Genomic DNA, 16,734 nt, shown 5'->3' with positions numbered 1-16,734 from the left:
ATAACAGTGAACGGCGCAGGAGTGCCAGCCGCAAGGAGCTCCCAGCTATTCCACACCAGCAGGGAATGGTGCCGAGCGCTGGCTGTGAGTCGCTCCCAGCAACTGAGGGTGACATGAGCCCTGGGGGTGATATGGCTGAATGGATTCTTTGGGACACAGTGAGATCTTTTCATTGATTTCTTGGGCTCAGCGCTGAGCACACGGCAGCTTGTCTGGCCGTGTTTCCGCTGGGAGTGGACATGTTTGTCATTTTCCATTGTCCTGCTGGATCCTAGTACAAACCCCACTCTGTGCACCAGGCAGTATGAATGGCCGGAGGGGGGGGGGGCGGGCTGGCTTGTTAAAGGAGGCACAATCCAAGAGGAGATGGAGAGAGGGTTTTCTTTAATTGATGTCTCTTTAAATCCCTTGAAAACTCCCCAAGAGATTAAAGAAACAGAGTAAGCCATTAATGGGGTATGGACAGGGGGAAAGGGGAGGTTAACAGAGTATAAATGAGGGAAGGGGGTACACTCTGCAGGGTGTGGATCATTTCTCTAGGGAACAACTCCAAGGAACACAGCTTCACACCCGATCTGGCCATGCCATGCCTGGGCATTCCCTCAAAAGCATCACCCCAGTCCTGTGAACCGGAACAGGGACACACTGACCCGGTCCACACTAGTGGTGGAGGAAATCACAGTACCCTGGGCTCCCTTTGATTGGAGTCCTATCTATAGAGGTGAACTCCCAACCCCTGCCAGAAGGGGGCATTACAGTGAACAGGTCGGGGCAGTGACGGTGTGGGGAGCTCGCAGCTACTTCAGTCTCAGCCCCTCTCAGCAAGAACATTGTAGGATAAAGGGTAAAACCACCCTAAGAATTTGCAACTTCCTTCAGTCTTGGGGAGAGGCAGCTAGAGCAGAACCCTTGCAATGATCTGGAAGAGGCCAGTGGCAATAAGCTGACCATAAACTGGATGACTGGAACCTGCCGAATGCTCCTGTACAAACTCTCTGCGCAGCCTCCCTCTCAGATTCTGATTGCAGCAAAAGGAAAAACTTAAACCCAAACCTGCTGGGTGAGAGGGAGTGCACAGGAGGCGGGGAGAGGGAGGGAAGTGGTTTTAGCAGAGACAGAGCAGGAAAAAACAGGAGGGCGGAGAGCAAGAGTGTCAGTAGGGTGAGGAGGTGGCACCTTGTGATCCTGGTTTCTGACATGGATTCTTCGTGAACGGTATTCCAGCCACTCTTCAACTCCTCCGTGACTCCAAACTAAAAATATCCCCACAGCCCAGAGCTCTCTCCCTAGGAGAGTCCGCGTCACAAGACCCTGCTATTTACAGGGCCTGATTCACTTGACATAGAACCCTGAGCAGGATAAAGCCAGGAGAGCATTAGGGAGGATAAGAGGCGGTGGGGAGGCTCATAAGCCACCCAGGGGATGTCTACATAGCCCATGGCAGCGAACCTCCCCACCCAGGTCGACAGACTCGGGCTACAGGAGCTTGCGGTAGTGCTCTGCAATAGCGGTGTAGACAGCGCTGTGAAGTTGGAGCTCGGGCTCTGAAGCCTAGGGATGGGGGCGGGCAGAGCTCCAGCCCAAGCCACAACTTCAAAGCGCTGCCCACACAGCTATTTTTAGAGCGCTAAGGTGAGTCCTGCTATTCTGCGTCTGTCAACCTGGGCTGGGAGGCTCGCTGCTGCGCGCTGCGTGGGCAGGCAGCCTGGGCACCATGTTCTGCCCCACACACTGGAGCTCTTCCAAGTCCTGCAGAGAGACTCCTTAAAGGAGCTGGGATACCACCCCGTCTCTCCTCCCTAGCTTGGCCTGGAGCTGGCCTGGCTGTGCAGAGACCTTCACTGACCCGCTGTCTGCTCGGCTCCATGGAGCTTCTCTATCCGGGACACTTGCTGCTTCAGGGGTTTGCTCCTGTCCTTAGGTTCCACAGGTGACAAGAAGAGATTTGCCGTTCCGGATCAGACAACGGTCCAGCCAGTCCTGGGCCCAGCTTCTGGGAAAGGCCAGTGCCTGGTGCTTCACAGGAAAGCAGCCTGCACCCCCACCAAAAGGAATGCCCCCAGCTGAGGGCACAGAGCTATCCATGCCAGGATAGGGCCAGCCCTTCCTGCCACTCAGCAGCTTGAGAGATCATAGAATATCACAGTTGGAAGGGACCCCAGGAGGTCATCTAGTCCAACGCCCTGCTCAAAGCAGGACCCATCCCCAATTTTTGCCCCAGTTCCCTAAATGGCCCCCTCAAGGATTGAACTCACAACGCTGAGTTTAGCAGGCCAATGCTCAAACCACTGAGTTATTCCTCCCCCGGATGTGACTGCCTGGATCTCAGCATGTAGAACTACTAATGATATTACCACGGATGGAAGGATGAAAAGGATGGAGGCGCCAATCACCACGGGGCGTAAGGGCAGAGAGACTTCAGGGGAGGCTGGTGCCTGGTGACTGCGAGATGGAGGCAGGGGGGTTGGTGGCTGTGCAGAGGTGAGCAGCCAGGAAATAGGGATTGTAGAGCTGAGGGCTTTGGTGAGGAAGCTGCTGCTTGGTCGGGTGGAGAGGTGCACTGCACGGGGAGGGGACGGAGAGGAGCTGGTGGGCGGGTTGTTTGGGGTGCATGGAGGGCCGTGGGAGGGTGCTGGTAGAAGGGCGTGGGGTTAGTGGAGGGATGTGGGAAGGCGCTGGCGGAAGAGCCCTAGGGGGTGTGTGGAGGGATGTGGGAGGGCACTGGAGTATGGGCTGAATTGTCTGGGGAAGGACAGAGAAGGGCTATGCCCGTGGGAGGAGAGGGCTGCAGTGTCCATGGGACCAGTGGTGGGCGGTGCTCTGCCTGGTGCCTGTTGAGAGCACGTTTGGTGGCTGCTGCCTGTGGAGTCTATGCTGCTATAGCCGGGGCCAGAGCTAAAGAATTCACTAAAAAGGGAAAGGGTTCAGAGAGTCGTGTGCCGGGGGCAAGGCCTGGGGCAGCACAGCCCCACTGGGCTAGCACTTCCACACGGACAAAAGCCCAACTCCCCCCGCCAGCCCAAGACGCACGGCTCTCTCCCTTACCCTCTCAGTCAGTTCCCTCCGGTACATGGGCACGCACGGGCACACCCAGAGGGGACTGACTGACAGAACGCAGGGAGGCGGCTAGACAACACGGCTATCTGGCTGAGCAGCAATCGCTCATGTTTGACTAAATTTACAGAGCAAACATTTGGCTGAGAGAGACGCACACAGTGCAAGGCTGATCCAGGTGTGGCTGAGTGGGGGTGCAACGTAAGTGTGTGAGAGAAGGAGCAAGTGGGTGTAGGGGAAAGTTGTGTGAAACAGACGGGAAGTGTGTGTGAGTCACGGGCGACGGCCACTGCCAGTGCCCATGATATATGACACTTTGGGGACGGGGGTGAATCAGCCGCTTTCTGTACAATAGTCAGGATTGTTCTGGGCTGTTGACCGCTACAAGATAATTGTGAATCCCTAAACTCCCTGTTTTAAGTGGCCTGGAAAAAGCCCAGCTGTTCAGGACAATCCCAGCTGCGATAAATGTTCCTGCACTGGTAGGGCAGCACTTGCACCCTTAGTGATCCCACTCAGTTTTAATTTTTTTTTTTGCCAGGACTGTGACCCGTGGCGACCCTGCCCACTTTAAGTCCCCCTGAGCTGGGCCCGCCTAAGAGCTGCAGTGCAGCAGGGTGCCCCCCTCCTGCGGGAGGCTGCCCAGGCAGGAGGCAGCTGCTGTCTGTGCGCGTGGGTGCAGCTGGCAGGCAGGGGGCTGGTCCAAGCCCCGCTCAGTGCAGCGGGCATCAGGAGCGTGCCCTCAGCCTCACGTGGGTCTCAACACCGGGGCGCTGTCCGGGCCAGGGAGGGTCCCTGCGGCGGGGAGCGTTAGAGCCCTGGAGCAGGCGTTGCACGGGAGGGGAAGAGGGCGCCTCCTGCGCGGTCCTGCACATGTCCCCTCCGTGCCTGCTCCCGGACAGTCAGCGGCAGGGTGATCCCACCCACCGAGCCGGGGGGACCCTCGCTGGGAAGCCACCGGACAAATAACCCACCCCCGCACCAGCCTTCCCGAGACGGGACTTACAGGGCAGCCTCCTGCTCTGGCTGTGAGCTCCGGGTCCGGACATGGCCAGGGGCGGGCGGGCGCTGTCCGCTGCAGGCAGCCCAGGGCGCGCTCAGGGCTGGGCGGGGGCAGGGCGCGCTGCAGCCCGGGGCAGGCTGCTCATCCCTCCAGGCAGGGCCGGCAGCGCTCCAGCGGGGCTGGCCCGGCCGAGAGTGCAACTGGGGCTGCCTACCGGGCCGGGCTGGCTGGGGCTCGGCGGACTGTACCAACTGCGTGATCCGCAAAGGGGGTGGGAGTGCGGCTCGCACGGGCTGCGGGCTCCCGCTGGCTGTACCAAAGCCAGGCGCTGGAGCCTGGGGCGGGGGCTGCCTGCCAGGGAGCGCGCGGGCAATCGCCTGTGGCTGCAGGATCAGCGGGGCGGGAAAGGGAGCAGGAGATGCTGAGGTCCCCGTTAGGGCGGCTGGGAAGCAGGTGCAGGCGGGACCCAAGACAGCAGCCTGCACCCTGCACCGGGCTGGAAGGGGGGTGTCTATGGCGAGCGTCTCAGCTCTGACCCTGCAAAGCCTCTGCCCCCTTCCAGGCACTGCAGCGCTGGCAGGCTGGCCCTGTTTGCACAGGATGGGTTCTGGCCAGGGACACAGTGTCCACCCTGAGCTGAGTGGCTCTGGCAGGCACTGGGGAACCCTGCAGTAAGGGGGCACCGTGAACCATGGCACTGGGAGTGGGGGGAGGACAGGTGACCTGCCCGGGAGACCCAGGGGAAGCCAGTCAGGGCCCTTTTCTCACCCCTCCCTGGGCCGCAGCATGGAGCTGGGGTTGCACTCAGCACTGCAGCCTGAGGCCTGCCAGCAAAGGGAGCCAAAGCAGTGCTGAACAGAGCTGGGAAAAGCCAGCATCCTTGCTGCACTTATGGCAGAAGGGGGTGCGGGGAGGATAGGATATCAGCTTCCCTCCATCCCAGTGCAACAGGCTGCAATTGCTGTGGAGAGAGCTCATATATTCAGAGCACAAAAGAACTGGCGCATCTGGAAAACTGCCTCTCCCTGCCTACTTGGTGCTAATGTTAATAATTAATGTCTTATGCTTCTCTATATGCACTGCACATATGATCATCAAGCAGGCAATGGGCTGCAGACTCCATTCTTATCATAACTGATTCCCTGCGTCTCCAGTACACAGATTCCCTTAGAGGCCTCTGTCAGCCTCATATCCAGCATGTTTTCCTCATTAGCTCTTTGGCTATCACTGAAACATGCTGGGCTTGATTCTACTCCTAATGGAGTCAATGGCAGAGCTCTCAGGAGCAGGGCCTCTATTTACTTCCTCCATCTCCACAGAGTGACTCAGTCCCTCCGTAGTGCCAGTCCCTGCTCTGGACAGACAGGATCTGCTCACAGCCAGGATTCACAACTCCTCAGAGCATGATTTGCTCCCCCTCCTCTGCATGAAAGGGAGTTTCCCACAACCAGTGTCAGTCCCACCCAGCCAACTGCCTCAGAGGGTTTGCATCACCACATTATCAGACAAGTGGAGAGGTTGGACTTGTCTGCATCAGCTGTTCCTGACTTGGACACTGTTGCTTTGCTGCCCTCCTGAATTTGGCCCCTTGACATGGTAGTTGTAACAGAAACCCCTTGCCACCAATGGTAGTTAACCTGCTATGTTAGGAGGCTGGTTTGAGGGAGGGAGATGATTCACAGCTCATGCATGGAGGTTTATTTGTGCAGATCTGATGCCACTGGTTCCATCTGATGCAAGTTAAATTAATTCTGAGGTTTCAGTTTAGCCCACATGATTATTTATCCACATCCAAAACCCACCCCAGAGTTCCACATGACTATTTCTGTCCATAGCCTGGGGTCCGGATTAAAGAGCATTGGTAGGGGCACAGGACTGGAAGAGCAGAGGGACTGCAGGTCAATATTATGGGGTCCCAGTAGAGTGTTTGTGAGGGGCTCAAGGTTAGAATAACAGGGCCACTGCCGATCTGGATTGAGGTATATTGGTAATGTACAAAAACCTCTTGCACTGCCCCTATCAGTATTATGAGGGGTTTTAGCCAGTAGTATCACTTCCTCAAATTCCTGTCCCACACCTTCCTTTCTGATCTCCCTGATATACACTCTCAGCTATGGGAGCTAGAGGCCAGGGCCAGGGCCTGGGCCTCAGACCAGATCTCTGCTATAGTACATCTCTTTTTCTAAATTGGCACCAGTCACTAACGTGAGATTTAAGGCCAGATTCTGCTACCCTGATTCACAGTGAGTAGTCCCTTAGTCTGAGTAGTCCTTGATTGATTTTCATTAGATTTTCATTAGAGCTAATTGAAGACTAAGATACTACTCAGTGGGAATACCAGAGGCATAATCTGGCAAATAATAAATAACAACACAACAAACATGCACCCCTCTGCTGTCTCACTCTTTACTGTTTCCATGGCAAAGAGTAAATTAATTCTTAGAATTAAGCAACATCGCCCCCTGCATGTAGCATACATTGAAGCATCCTGGCATTTTACCATAGGGCCCCACTGCCTGTTGAGTATCAGTTTTACTCAAATTAAGTTAATGTAACCCAGCCCTGTAAGTTCCAGCTTGGTCCCCTCTGCTCTTGGCCATGAATGCCTGGCCTGGGGAGAAAGGAGAGAGGCAGAGGTGGAATCGCGCTACACAGCAATCCATCAGGAATGGACACAAGGGGCCAACAGCATGTAGCCCTGCTCAGGTGGAATCTTACTTCTCTCTGACAGATACCTGAAGGGCCTGGCTCTTTTCTTTACACCAGCATCACTTGCGGGGCCAATCAAATCTCCTTGAATTGAACTGTCTCTCTCCAGGTCATCACAGTAACTAGTGCCCAGAATTACTAAGATGACATCATAGTCACAGGTCAGCTGCGAGCCCTCATTGCAAACCTAGGGGGAAAATGGCTCTTCCATCACCATGGCACAAAGTTCAGTTCCTGCCAGAGCTCCTGAGGCAAGCTGGTAATCTGAGCACTCTGATCATCAGAATAAAATGCAACGTGACTTGTTCCTCCTGCATTTCCTGCTCAGGTTTCTTTCTTCTATTATAGATTTGCAGAAAACAGGAGGTTACTCAGGTCCCTGACCACTGGGACAGGGTGGGAGGATTATGGAATAAATCAGCTGCCAAGTGAAAGGTGAACAAGCCCCAGCCAGGCACTGAATCATAAAGCAGTGAAAATAGATCTTATTCTTTACAAGCACCATGTGTAAGAGGCTGTACGTGAGATGCGGCTTGATTTGTTCACTAAGTTGCAGGAGTAAAGATGGAAATTGGCTTTTTGCCATGGACGTCCAGGGTTTCTTTCCTAACAAATTACAGCTGAGCCAGAGTGCAGCCCATCCAGGCTGAAATGCCATCTCTAATCCCTGCAATCTTGCAGTTCCCTTAAAGGGAGATTTTGGTCCAGGATAGATGGGATCCTGAACAGCTCCCATCTATTGAAGAAATATGGCTGCTGTGGAAGTGAACGTGTCTCACGTGGAGCTAGGAAGCTTGGAGGAGAAGCACAGAGACAATGGCAGGGCTGGAGATGGTGGATGATTCCAGGTCCATTAATGCGGCTTCTGAGGCAATGTCAGTGATGTGATGGGAGGTTATACAATGGGGTAAATTAGGCTGTCTCCTGTTTATGCTGCTTCATTAGATGGATGCACCACTCTGACCTGTTCAAACCCCAATGCAAGTCTCCTGCTAAAGTTTCAGAGCAGTTAGCTCCTGTCTTGGGGCAGGTGATAATCACTGCACAGATACATCACTGGCCTAGTTAGTGTTTGCCAGAACTGAGGAGGAGGCTCATAGCAGGAAGTAGCATCTTTATTGTCTTCCCCCCCACCCCGCTCTTCTGCTGGCAGCAAAATGTGCCTAAAGCGTAGATGTTTTGGGACTTGGGGCTCAGCTAACAGAAAGTTGTTGAACTAGGCATCTCAACTGCCCCTGAAATGCTGTCCCATGCATCTCCGCCAAGGAGCCACCTCGCACTCCACAGTTAACATCTGCCCCTGGTGGGTGTGAAGTGGAGAAAGGGAAATGTTTTTACCCTCGTGAGAACTTTGTTTTCTATGACTCTGACCAGCTGCTTTATTTGGGGTCCAAACAGTAAGGAATACGGCCACCAGAGCAAAGGACACTTTGACTTGTCAGTAGAGCTCTGCAGAGAACGGAAATTCCGTTTCATGGAGGATTTTGAGATTTCTAATTTTTTTTTCTGAACAAAATTTGAAATCCTCTGCAAAAGAGAATTCCAAAACAGTTTCATTTCAAATCAAAATGTTTCATTTTGACTTTATTTTATAGTATGACAATAATTCTAATATAGAATATAAAACAAATTAAAAAAATTAAAAGGAAAGGTTATTTCAAAAAGAAAAATCAAAATGTTTCATTCTGAAAATGTTGAAGTGGGAGTGTTTCAACACTATCTGAACTATTTCCCTCTCCTCCCCCCCACCCATTTTATTTTCCTAAATGAAATTTCAGCAAAATCAAAACAATTTCATGAAGCGTTTCATTTTTGCTGGAATTGCATTTTCAGCTGGAAAACTGTTCCAGCCAGGTTCTTCTTACCTGCTCTACTTGTCAAGTTTTCCCCACCGTCACCTGGCCATAGCCCACATCCCTCAAACCAGAGGCCATTCTGTCTGGTCTAACTGTACTCCTAAGTCACTTGGATACATCTGAAAATGCCCTCCACCCCCAATGATAAGTCTTCCTTACTGCTGGATTTCCCATCTTGTGTGTGTCTTTTAGGCTTGGGGCAGGAACTGTCTCTATATTAGGGTGTTCGTACAATGCTAAGCCCACTGTTGGTGTTAAACAAATAAATCAAGGCTAATGACTAGCCAGAGCCCTGACATTCAGGAGCTTTTATTTCCCCCTTGTTTTCACATCAGCATGAACATTCAGTTCACATTTTTAAAGTGTGAATTCAGCACCAACTACCCCAGGATGGGTGTAATCTTTGTTCTGCATGAATGGCCCACAGGGGTAAGAAATGAGTTCTGTGTCCATGGCCCCTTCACACCTTAGCCTCTCCTCTGCTGAGAGCACCAGCCTATGCCATAGTGGAGGATGGATTTTGTGATGTAGGCAGCTGCCCAGAGCCACCAAGTCCCTTCACTCAGGGGCCATCATCAACCACCAGATGGCAGGTTTCAGGGTAACAGCCGGGTTAGTCTGTATTCGCAAAAAGAAAAGGAGTACTTGTGGCACCTTAGAGACTAACCAATTTATTTGAGCATGAGCTTTCGTGAGCTACAGGCAGTGACTTCTCAGGGCTAGCGAGGAACTGATGGTCTATACAAAAAGGGCTGATTTCCTCAATCCCTGAGCCACCTAGTCCATCTCAGTTAAACCCATTATTACTGTAGCACCTGCGGCCTTTGTCATGGACCAGGAGCCCATTGTTCCAGCTGCTGTACAAACACAGAACAAAAAGACAGTCCTTGCCCTGGGTACACTAATCCTTTCATTTTAAACATTCAAAGAGCTGAAACGCAGAGAGGACGGTCTGTGAGCACAGCCACTGGTGGTCTATTTAGTCCATTATCCTGCCTGTATACTCGATGTCCCTGACCAACTCTGCAATGCTGCATATCAGGACAGATAGGGATTTCCCCCTACCCCTTGCCGACCAATCCCTCTACACTGTGAAGCATGAGAGTTCATCACTGCTGTGCCTTTGTACATACCTGCTTTACAGTGCTCTGCCCACATCACTTTCACGAACAGTCAGACACCAGACATGGTCCCCTGGACACTATCATAATCACTAAGGAGAGGAAACTCAGAGCCAGATTCCCAAATGGATGGTGGGGGACCCCTTGATTCCTTCATAACCCTCCTCATCAGCTAGTTCCACTCAGCTGTGGAGTCTGCACTGCGAGCATTTGCCCTTCCTTTGCCCCAGCTATCGTTAAAAGCATCAGAAAATGCTCCACAAATTCTCTAAGTGGTTGATCCAGAGATCCCACAAACAAAGCAGGAACTTCAATCCCTTCTTGACTGCCCATCTACCGAACAGGACAGTGCCCCATGGCCTGAGGTGCAGGGACCCAGTGCCAACACCTCCGAGCTTTACGCAGCATGTTAGCAAGGCAACTTTCACAGATGAGATCAGAGCTGCTGATTTGTTTATCTTGAAAGGACATATCTAAAGCAAAGCCAGGTCCCCCTCCACCCCAGACCTGCAGAATTCAGCCTTTGTGCCGCAGCGCCTCTCTCTTCTATGCCGTACTGATTAATCATACACTTTGACCCCACTGAAAGGCGAGAGGAGGCAGAGAGAGTTGGGAGAAAAGAGGGGGAGCTTCAAACAGGGAAATGCCAGCAGCAGTTTCAAACAGAGCAGTATTGCTAGATGCATACACAGGTACACGTGCCTGCCGGCACACACAAACATACACCCATGGGATACATACGCACGCTGGTAAAGCACTTTTCAATACAGCAGTGTTTTACACACAGAGACATGCTACTAATACGCTGACATGGAGGCAGATGCATTGCTGGATATATATACCCATTTTAAAACACATGCATACACATATAGAGGTCAATCCACACTCACACCCATGTCCACATACAACAGTGCCTTCAACCCAGCAGCATTGCAGGGACACATACTCACACACACACAGGTCCACCATCCCCAGGAGTAACAGGGACAGTAGCAATAGTAACAATCTTTGTTCAGCTAGCCATCCTGGTATTAAAAGGAGAAGCTAGCACTCTCCTTGTACTGTATATTTAATCACGGGCTCTGTGTTTCCAGCCCCATTGGGGCAGCTCCACTCTCTTGGAGATCAATCTACTGAAAGGCACATGCAGTTTCAGCTTTCCTGCCTTGTGTTCTCTCTCTCTTTGGCAGGTTTCCCTCCTTTCCCTCATGTTCTTTGCATCCCAGGCTTGATTTCACCTGCCTGCTTTCTGGGCACTGATTTGATATTTGTAGAAACTGGAGATGGAGAAGGCCTATTCTCTCTACTCTCTCCTGGGGTGGGGGAAGGTGCAAGATTGTTCTCTGCCAGTAGATTTGTTAGTTCATTGTTAAATGCCCCAAGTGATGAGACTCACAGCCTTTGCTCTGGTACCTGTTCTAATCCAGTGGTTCTCAACCAGGGATCTGGGGGGGGGGGGCACGAGCAGGTTTCAGGGGGGTCACCAAGCAGGGCCAGCATTAGACTTGCTGGGGCCCAGGGCAGAAAGATGAAGCCCCACCGCATGGGGCTGAAGTCCGGGGCCCTGAGCCCCGCCACCTGGGGCTGCAGCCAAAGTCTGAGCAATGTAGCTTCACAGGGGCTGAGAACTGCTGTTCTAATCATTCCCCTTGACAGGAAGCTTGCCTCGGATATTCAGACTACACTGTCCTTTTCTGAATTTCATCCCACTCATCTCAGGTGCACCCCCTGTGTATAACACTGAATCATCTCACAGTTTGTTTAGCTCTTCTTACCTCTCCCAGAAATCAGCCCCTCCAGCCCCTAAATGCCCTTCTATCAAGTAGTGAGAAGCCCAGAACTGGACATGATATTCCAGGTGTGCTTACACAGGAGCTGTAGAGAGGTCTGTAGGACAGTTCCTCGCCAGTCTCTACTGGACTTAGAGCTCCCTGTGTCAGATCACTCCAGGTAGCTGGTGCTGGTTAGGGTCAGCAAGTCACAACGTCACAGCTGGAGTCATCTACACTCTAGATCAGTGATACTCAGACTGTGGCTCACGAGACCAAGTGGCTCTTTAATGAGTCTCCTGGGGCTCTTTGCAGGACATGATATTAAAACACTCTGTTATTAACCAGTCAGGATACTTCTATTATGTTATTAACCAATTAAGTTATCAACTTGCACTAAGTTATTAGCTTATTTGCTGTGGTGAATATATACACACACACACACACACACTATTTCCCATCATATTGTTTAATACAAATAGAACTATAGTAAATGAAGCAATGAATTCACACTACTGTGGCTCTTTTGGGTAATCTGGCTCCTGAACAACTGAGGAGTATCACTGCTCTATAGACACAAAGAAATCAGGCCAGGAGCTCTGGAAGCTCAGAATGCCCCAGTCTGCTGGGAGTAGGCCTACAAGGCACAACGCTCAGGTCTGTGAACTTGACTCTCACTTTAGACCCACTCTACGCTGTGGCCCTAGTCACCAGCTGAGGAGAAACAATCACACACCCAGGTTAGTTTGCTGCTTCTTTCTTCAGAGCCCTGTTTATATCACCTTCACAAAGAAAGTAAGGGGGGAGGGGAAAGGTGTGCAAAAAATAATACAAACATCAGCCTAGTCAGCATTCAGACTGGGGTCCTCTGAGCTTCAGTAGCTACCAGGGAGGATCCTTTCCAACCCCTGCAGGTTCCTCAGGGCCAACCAGCCAGCTCTGGTTACTAAAGAAAACATCAGTCCTAGCCACCCCCTTCTTCATGGGTTGAGTTCTCCTTTATGTTGTCCGGCCAATGTCCTTTATGTTGTGTGGGCCAATCATGAGATGCTGATCAGCTGTGTCAACTGCTTCCCAGCACCTGCCTGCTGGTCTTCTCTCTGGGACAGGGTTTGTACTCTTTTTTCCCTGCCCCCCTGAGACTATTAAAGGGGCAGATTGCTCTGTTATACACACTTTTACTTCCCTTCCCTCAAATCTATTCGTCTTTATTATGAATTATTACTATCACAAATACTGGCTCAGGAGAGAGGACACCAGAAACATTCTGTATGTAATAAATCCAAAGCCGGTTCCTTTCACATTTCCCCAACTTTTCTCACCATGAGGACAGCTCTCCGCAGCAATATCCAGAGCAGCTCTCTACAGCAATATCCAGAGCCCCAGGTATTGTGCCAGGAATCATGAGAGCTCCTGATATTTATTTATTTATTCTTAATAATACTTAAATTTGCACTGCTACTGTCCCTTTCATCTCAGGATCTCAGTGGCTTTATAAACATTAATTAACAAAGCCTCAGGACTATTCTCATTTTATGGGTGAGGAAACGAAGGCACAGACTGACTTTCTCAAGGTCACACAGTGAGCTGATGGTAGATTGGGAGTGGACCCCAGGAGTCCTGACTGCCAGTCCCCTTCCCTGAACGTTTGCTGTGCTGTTCCACTTCTTGGTTTCCTATGTTAAATTGGAAATTCTCCTATCTCGGGAAGATAGAATCCCTCACTATTGATGTTACACCCTTCTCTTTATTCTTCCCACAGTGTGCATTACCCCCCACCCCATCTGCAACTCCCCAGCAGGCCCTGTCACCCTCAATATTGACATGTGCTTTCTGGTGTCACAGATAAATGAGGTCACAGCCTCTGTCTGAATTGACATCACCTCAAGACCTCAGACCCTAGGGAGGACCAGTGGCATTTCAGAGAGAGAGAGCTCCCAGGTACCTCTCAGCTATCTTGCCTGTCTGCCACAGAACCTCCCATCAAAGCCCTTATAGAACAATCCCTGAATGACAATGAAGGCCCCAGGGAAGAAGAAAGCCCTCATTCACCAGGTACAGTCAGTCCTTCTTCAGACCCTGTGATGAGTTGTAGTGATCCTCCTCCCTGAACCTCTGAAACTGGCAAAGGGATTGAATTGGTTGGGGGGAGAGAGAATTTGCCCTTAGACTAGAATGATATAGACTGTGAGGCCTTTGGGGCTGGGACCTGGTTTTCCTACATGTTCTGTATAATGCGGAGCACCTTGGTGGGGCTCAACCACTAAAGCAATAACAAACATATCCAGTGGGGAAAGTCCCAGCAAGGCCATGGATTTAAAGAAGTCGAAAGTGATGCTGAACACATACTAGGGTTATCCAGCAGTGGCCTTTTAAATGTGGCACTGACTCATAGGCTCAGAGACATTAGAGATAAGAAAAAGACCTATCAGGTCCCATCTAGACTCTGGTCCCCCAGAGGACAGGGCAGGATTGTCCCCTACAATGCATTTGCTAGTGCTTTGTCCACTCTAGTTTTAAATCTATTGCCTCAAGTGTGCCTGGTCTTTCCCTTTCACAGACTGAAGATGAGGAGACTGGAGCATGTCAGCTGAGTGACATGGAACAAGAGAAGAACCATCTAAAGACAGTAAGGAGCCACCCTGTTTTTTTAAAAAGAAAAGGAGTACTTGTGGCACCTTAGAGACTAACCAATTTATTTGAGCATAAGCTTTCGTGAGCTACAGCTCACTTCTTCGGATGCAGCATGTTTTTTTACACATTTTTTTACACGTACCAGCCCCTGGTAGCTAGGTGTCGCCCTCACTATGAGGCAGTGGACACTGTAAAACTGGACAGTAGTGTGGGGTCTGTGCATGTCAGGCACCTTGTTCCCTACCCCTCTGCAGGCCGAACTGTAGTGCATGGACTCTTCCAGTAGTTGTGTGTTTGTTCGTCTCAAACTCTCCCTGGTTCTTGGCTGGAATTTAAAGGGAGGGCAATGGTGTGCATGTCAACATCTCAGTGTCTCTTTCTTCTATGGGCCAAGGGCCCAGAAGGGATGCACAACTGGGGATCTGTCTGACAGGCTGGCCCAAGGGGCTGGAAAGGATGTGACTGGCCTGTAGCTTCTGCTTCCTTCTCTGGCTGTGACAACCTCATGAGATCAGGGAAGGCAATAAAGTATTTCAGCCTTTCATTCCCATTGTACCCAATCTGGCAGATACTCAAGAAGCTGTCACTGCTGAAGCTGCTGAAGAACGCTGATCACAGGATCCTCCGGCTACGTTCATTAGCTGTCAGCTACTGGAAGTCACTGGCATTCCAGGAGCCTCCCACCCTCACTGCTGCCCCCTCTGGGTGAGTCACTGTATAATGGAATCCCAGGTTCTTTGTGTCCCTGTGACTCCGTCTAATGGGCACGATACATGAACCTGAGGATCGTTACATGATGGTGAGCTTTGTGAGAGTACATTGTGAGATGGGGAGTCTTTGCAGGCTGGGCCAGGAAGTGTGACTGGGGGCATGGGGAAAGCGAAAGGTGGCAGATGGTGAAATTAGCTCATTCAGAATATTTTAGGCCACCTCTCAGCCATGATTCCATGGGGCCACAGACAGTCTGATTTCTGCTGCCAAATGCCTGATTTAAAAAGGGGGAAGTGGTGTCATGCCCAGATTTCTCCAAGAGGCTAGTGCTGGAGGGCTGGAGTCATCAGCGAAGGTACTAGAGGAGATATGACCTATAGTAAGTGGAATAGAGGAATTTCAAATCAAAGAAGGCAATTTTGAGCTGTATCCTGTAACGACCCTAAGGCAAGAGAGCTGCCTGGAGGTGGGAGAGATACGCTTGTACTTTGTATGCTTGGCAAGGGCAGCAGCAGCAGCAGCCCATCCTTCACAGGCTGGAGTCTGGAGAGCTGGGTAGTGGACAAGGGAGGTACAATTGTTGAAGCAGGATGAGATGACAGTCGGGAGGAGGCTGGGAGTCAGACTGTCCCAAGTGCTAATCCTGGCTCTGCCACTGATTCAGGGGGTGGCCTTGGGCTATTTCCCCTTCTAAATCAGGCACTCCGAAACAGAATGATCTGGACAAACAGGAGAAATGGTCTGAAGTAAATAGGATGAAATTCAACAGGGACAAATGCAAAGTACTCCACATAGGAAGAAACAATCAGTATACAAAATGGGAAATGACTGCCTAGGAAGGAGTACTGTGGAATGGGATCTGGGGATCATAGTGGATCCCAAGCTAAATATGAGTCAACAGTGTAACTGTGTTTCAAAAAAACCAAATTTCATTCTGGGATGTATTAGCAGGTGTTGTAAGCAAGACCCAAAAAGTAATTCTTCTGCTCTACTTCACACTGATTAGGCCTCAGCTGGAGTATTGTGTCCAGTTCTGGGTGCCACATGTCAGGAAAGATGTGGACAATCTGGAGAAAATCCAGAGAAGAGCAACAAAAAGGATTAAAGGTCTAGAAAACATGACCTCTGAGGGAAGATTGAAAAAATTGGGTTTATTTAGTTTGGAGAAGAGAAGACTGAGAGGGGACATGGTAACTGTTTTCAAGTTGTTAAAAGGTTGTTACAAGGAAGAGGGAGAAAAATTGTTCTCCTTCACCTCTGAGGATAGGACAAGAAGCAATGGGCTTAAATTGCAGCAAGGGTGGTTTAGGTTGGACATTAGGAAAAACTTCCTAATTGTCAGGGTGGTTAAGCACTGGAATAAATTGCCTAGAGAGGTTGCGGAATCTCCATCATTGGAGATTTATAAGAGCAGATTAGACAAACACCTGTCAGGGATGGTCTAAATCAGTGGTTCTCAACCAGGGATCTGGGGTCCCCTGGGGGGCTGCGAGCAGGTTTCAGGGGGTCCGTCAAGCAGGGCCACTGGGGCCCAGGGCAGAAAGTGGAAGCCCCACTGCATGGGGTAAAGCCTGAGGCCCTGAGCCCCACCACCTGGGGCTGAAGCCAAAGCCTGAGCATCTTAGCTTCATGGGGCTACCTGTGGTATGGGGCCACAAGCAATTTCCCTGTTTGCTGCTCCCTAACGCTGGCCCTGGCTTTTATAGGCAGAAAATCAGTAGTTGGGCAACAGATGGGCCATGGAGGTTTTATAGCATGCTGAGAGGGGCCTCCGAAAGAAAAAGGTTGAGAACCTCTGGTCTAGATAATACTTAGTCCTGCCACGAGTGCAGAGACTGACTAGATGACCTCCCGAGGTCCCTTCCAGGCCTACAATT

At 50.9% G+C, this 16,734-nt stretch overlaps 2 protein-coding genes across 3 annotated transcripts in view; both read right to left on the bottom strand.

Moving 5' to 3' along the window:
• The window catches only part of SYS1 (SYS1 golgi trafficking protein), a 48,744-nt gene that overhangs the window by 5,404 nt on the left and 26,606 nt on the right, over positions 1–16,734 (bottom strand). The gene's annotated exons all lie outside the window — the stretch shown is intronic.
• Positions 1–16,734, bottom strand: part of DBNDD2 (dysbindin domain containing 2) — a 55,464-nt gene that overhangs the window by 14,100 nt on the left and 24,630 nt on the right. The window contains exon 1 of one of the 2 annotated variants that reach the window (XM_073309688.1): positions 4,061–4,295. The exons of the other annotated variant lie outside the window; for it this stretch is intronic. Coding sequence (XP_073165789.1) covers positions 4,061–4,103 — 43 coding nt within the window. The 5' untranslated portion in view covers positions 4,104–4,295. Of the gene's footprint in view, positions 1–4,060; positions 4,296–16,734 lie in introns of those variants that run through there. 2 annotated transcript variants of the gene reach the window in all.

The sequence above is a fragment of the Lepidochelys kempii genome, chromosome 13, assembly GCF_965140265.1.
Source record: "Lepidochelys kempii isolate rLepKem1 chromosome 13, rLepKem1.hap2, whole genome shotgun sequence".
Classification (NCBI taxonomy): domain Eukaryota; kingdom Metazoa; phylum Chordata; order Testudines; family Cheloniidae; genus Lepidochelys; species Lepidochelys kempii.
Note: the sequence above shows the minus strand (reverse complement) of the source record. Positions and strands in the feature narration are given on the sequence as shown.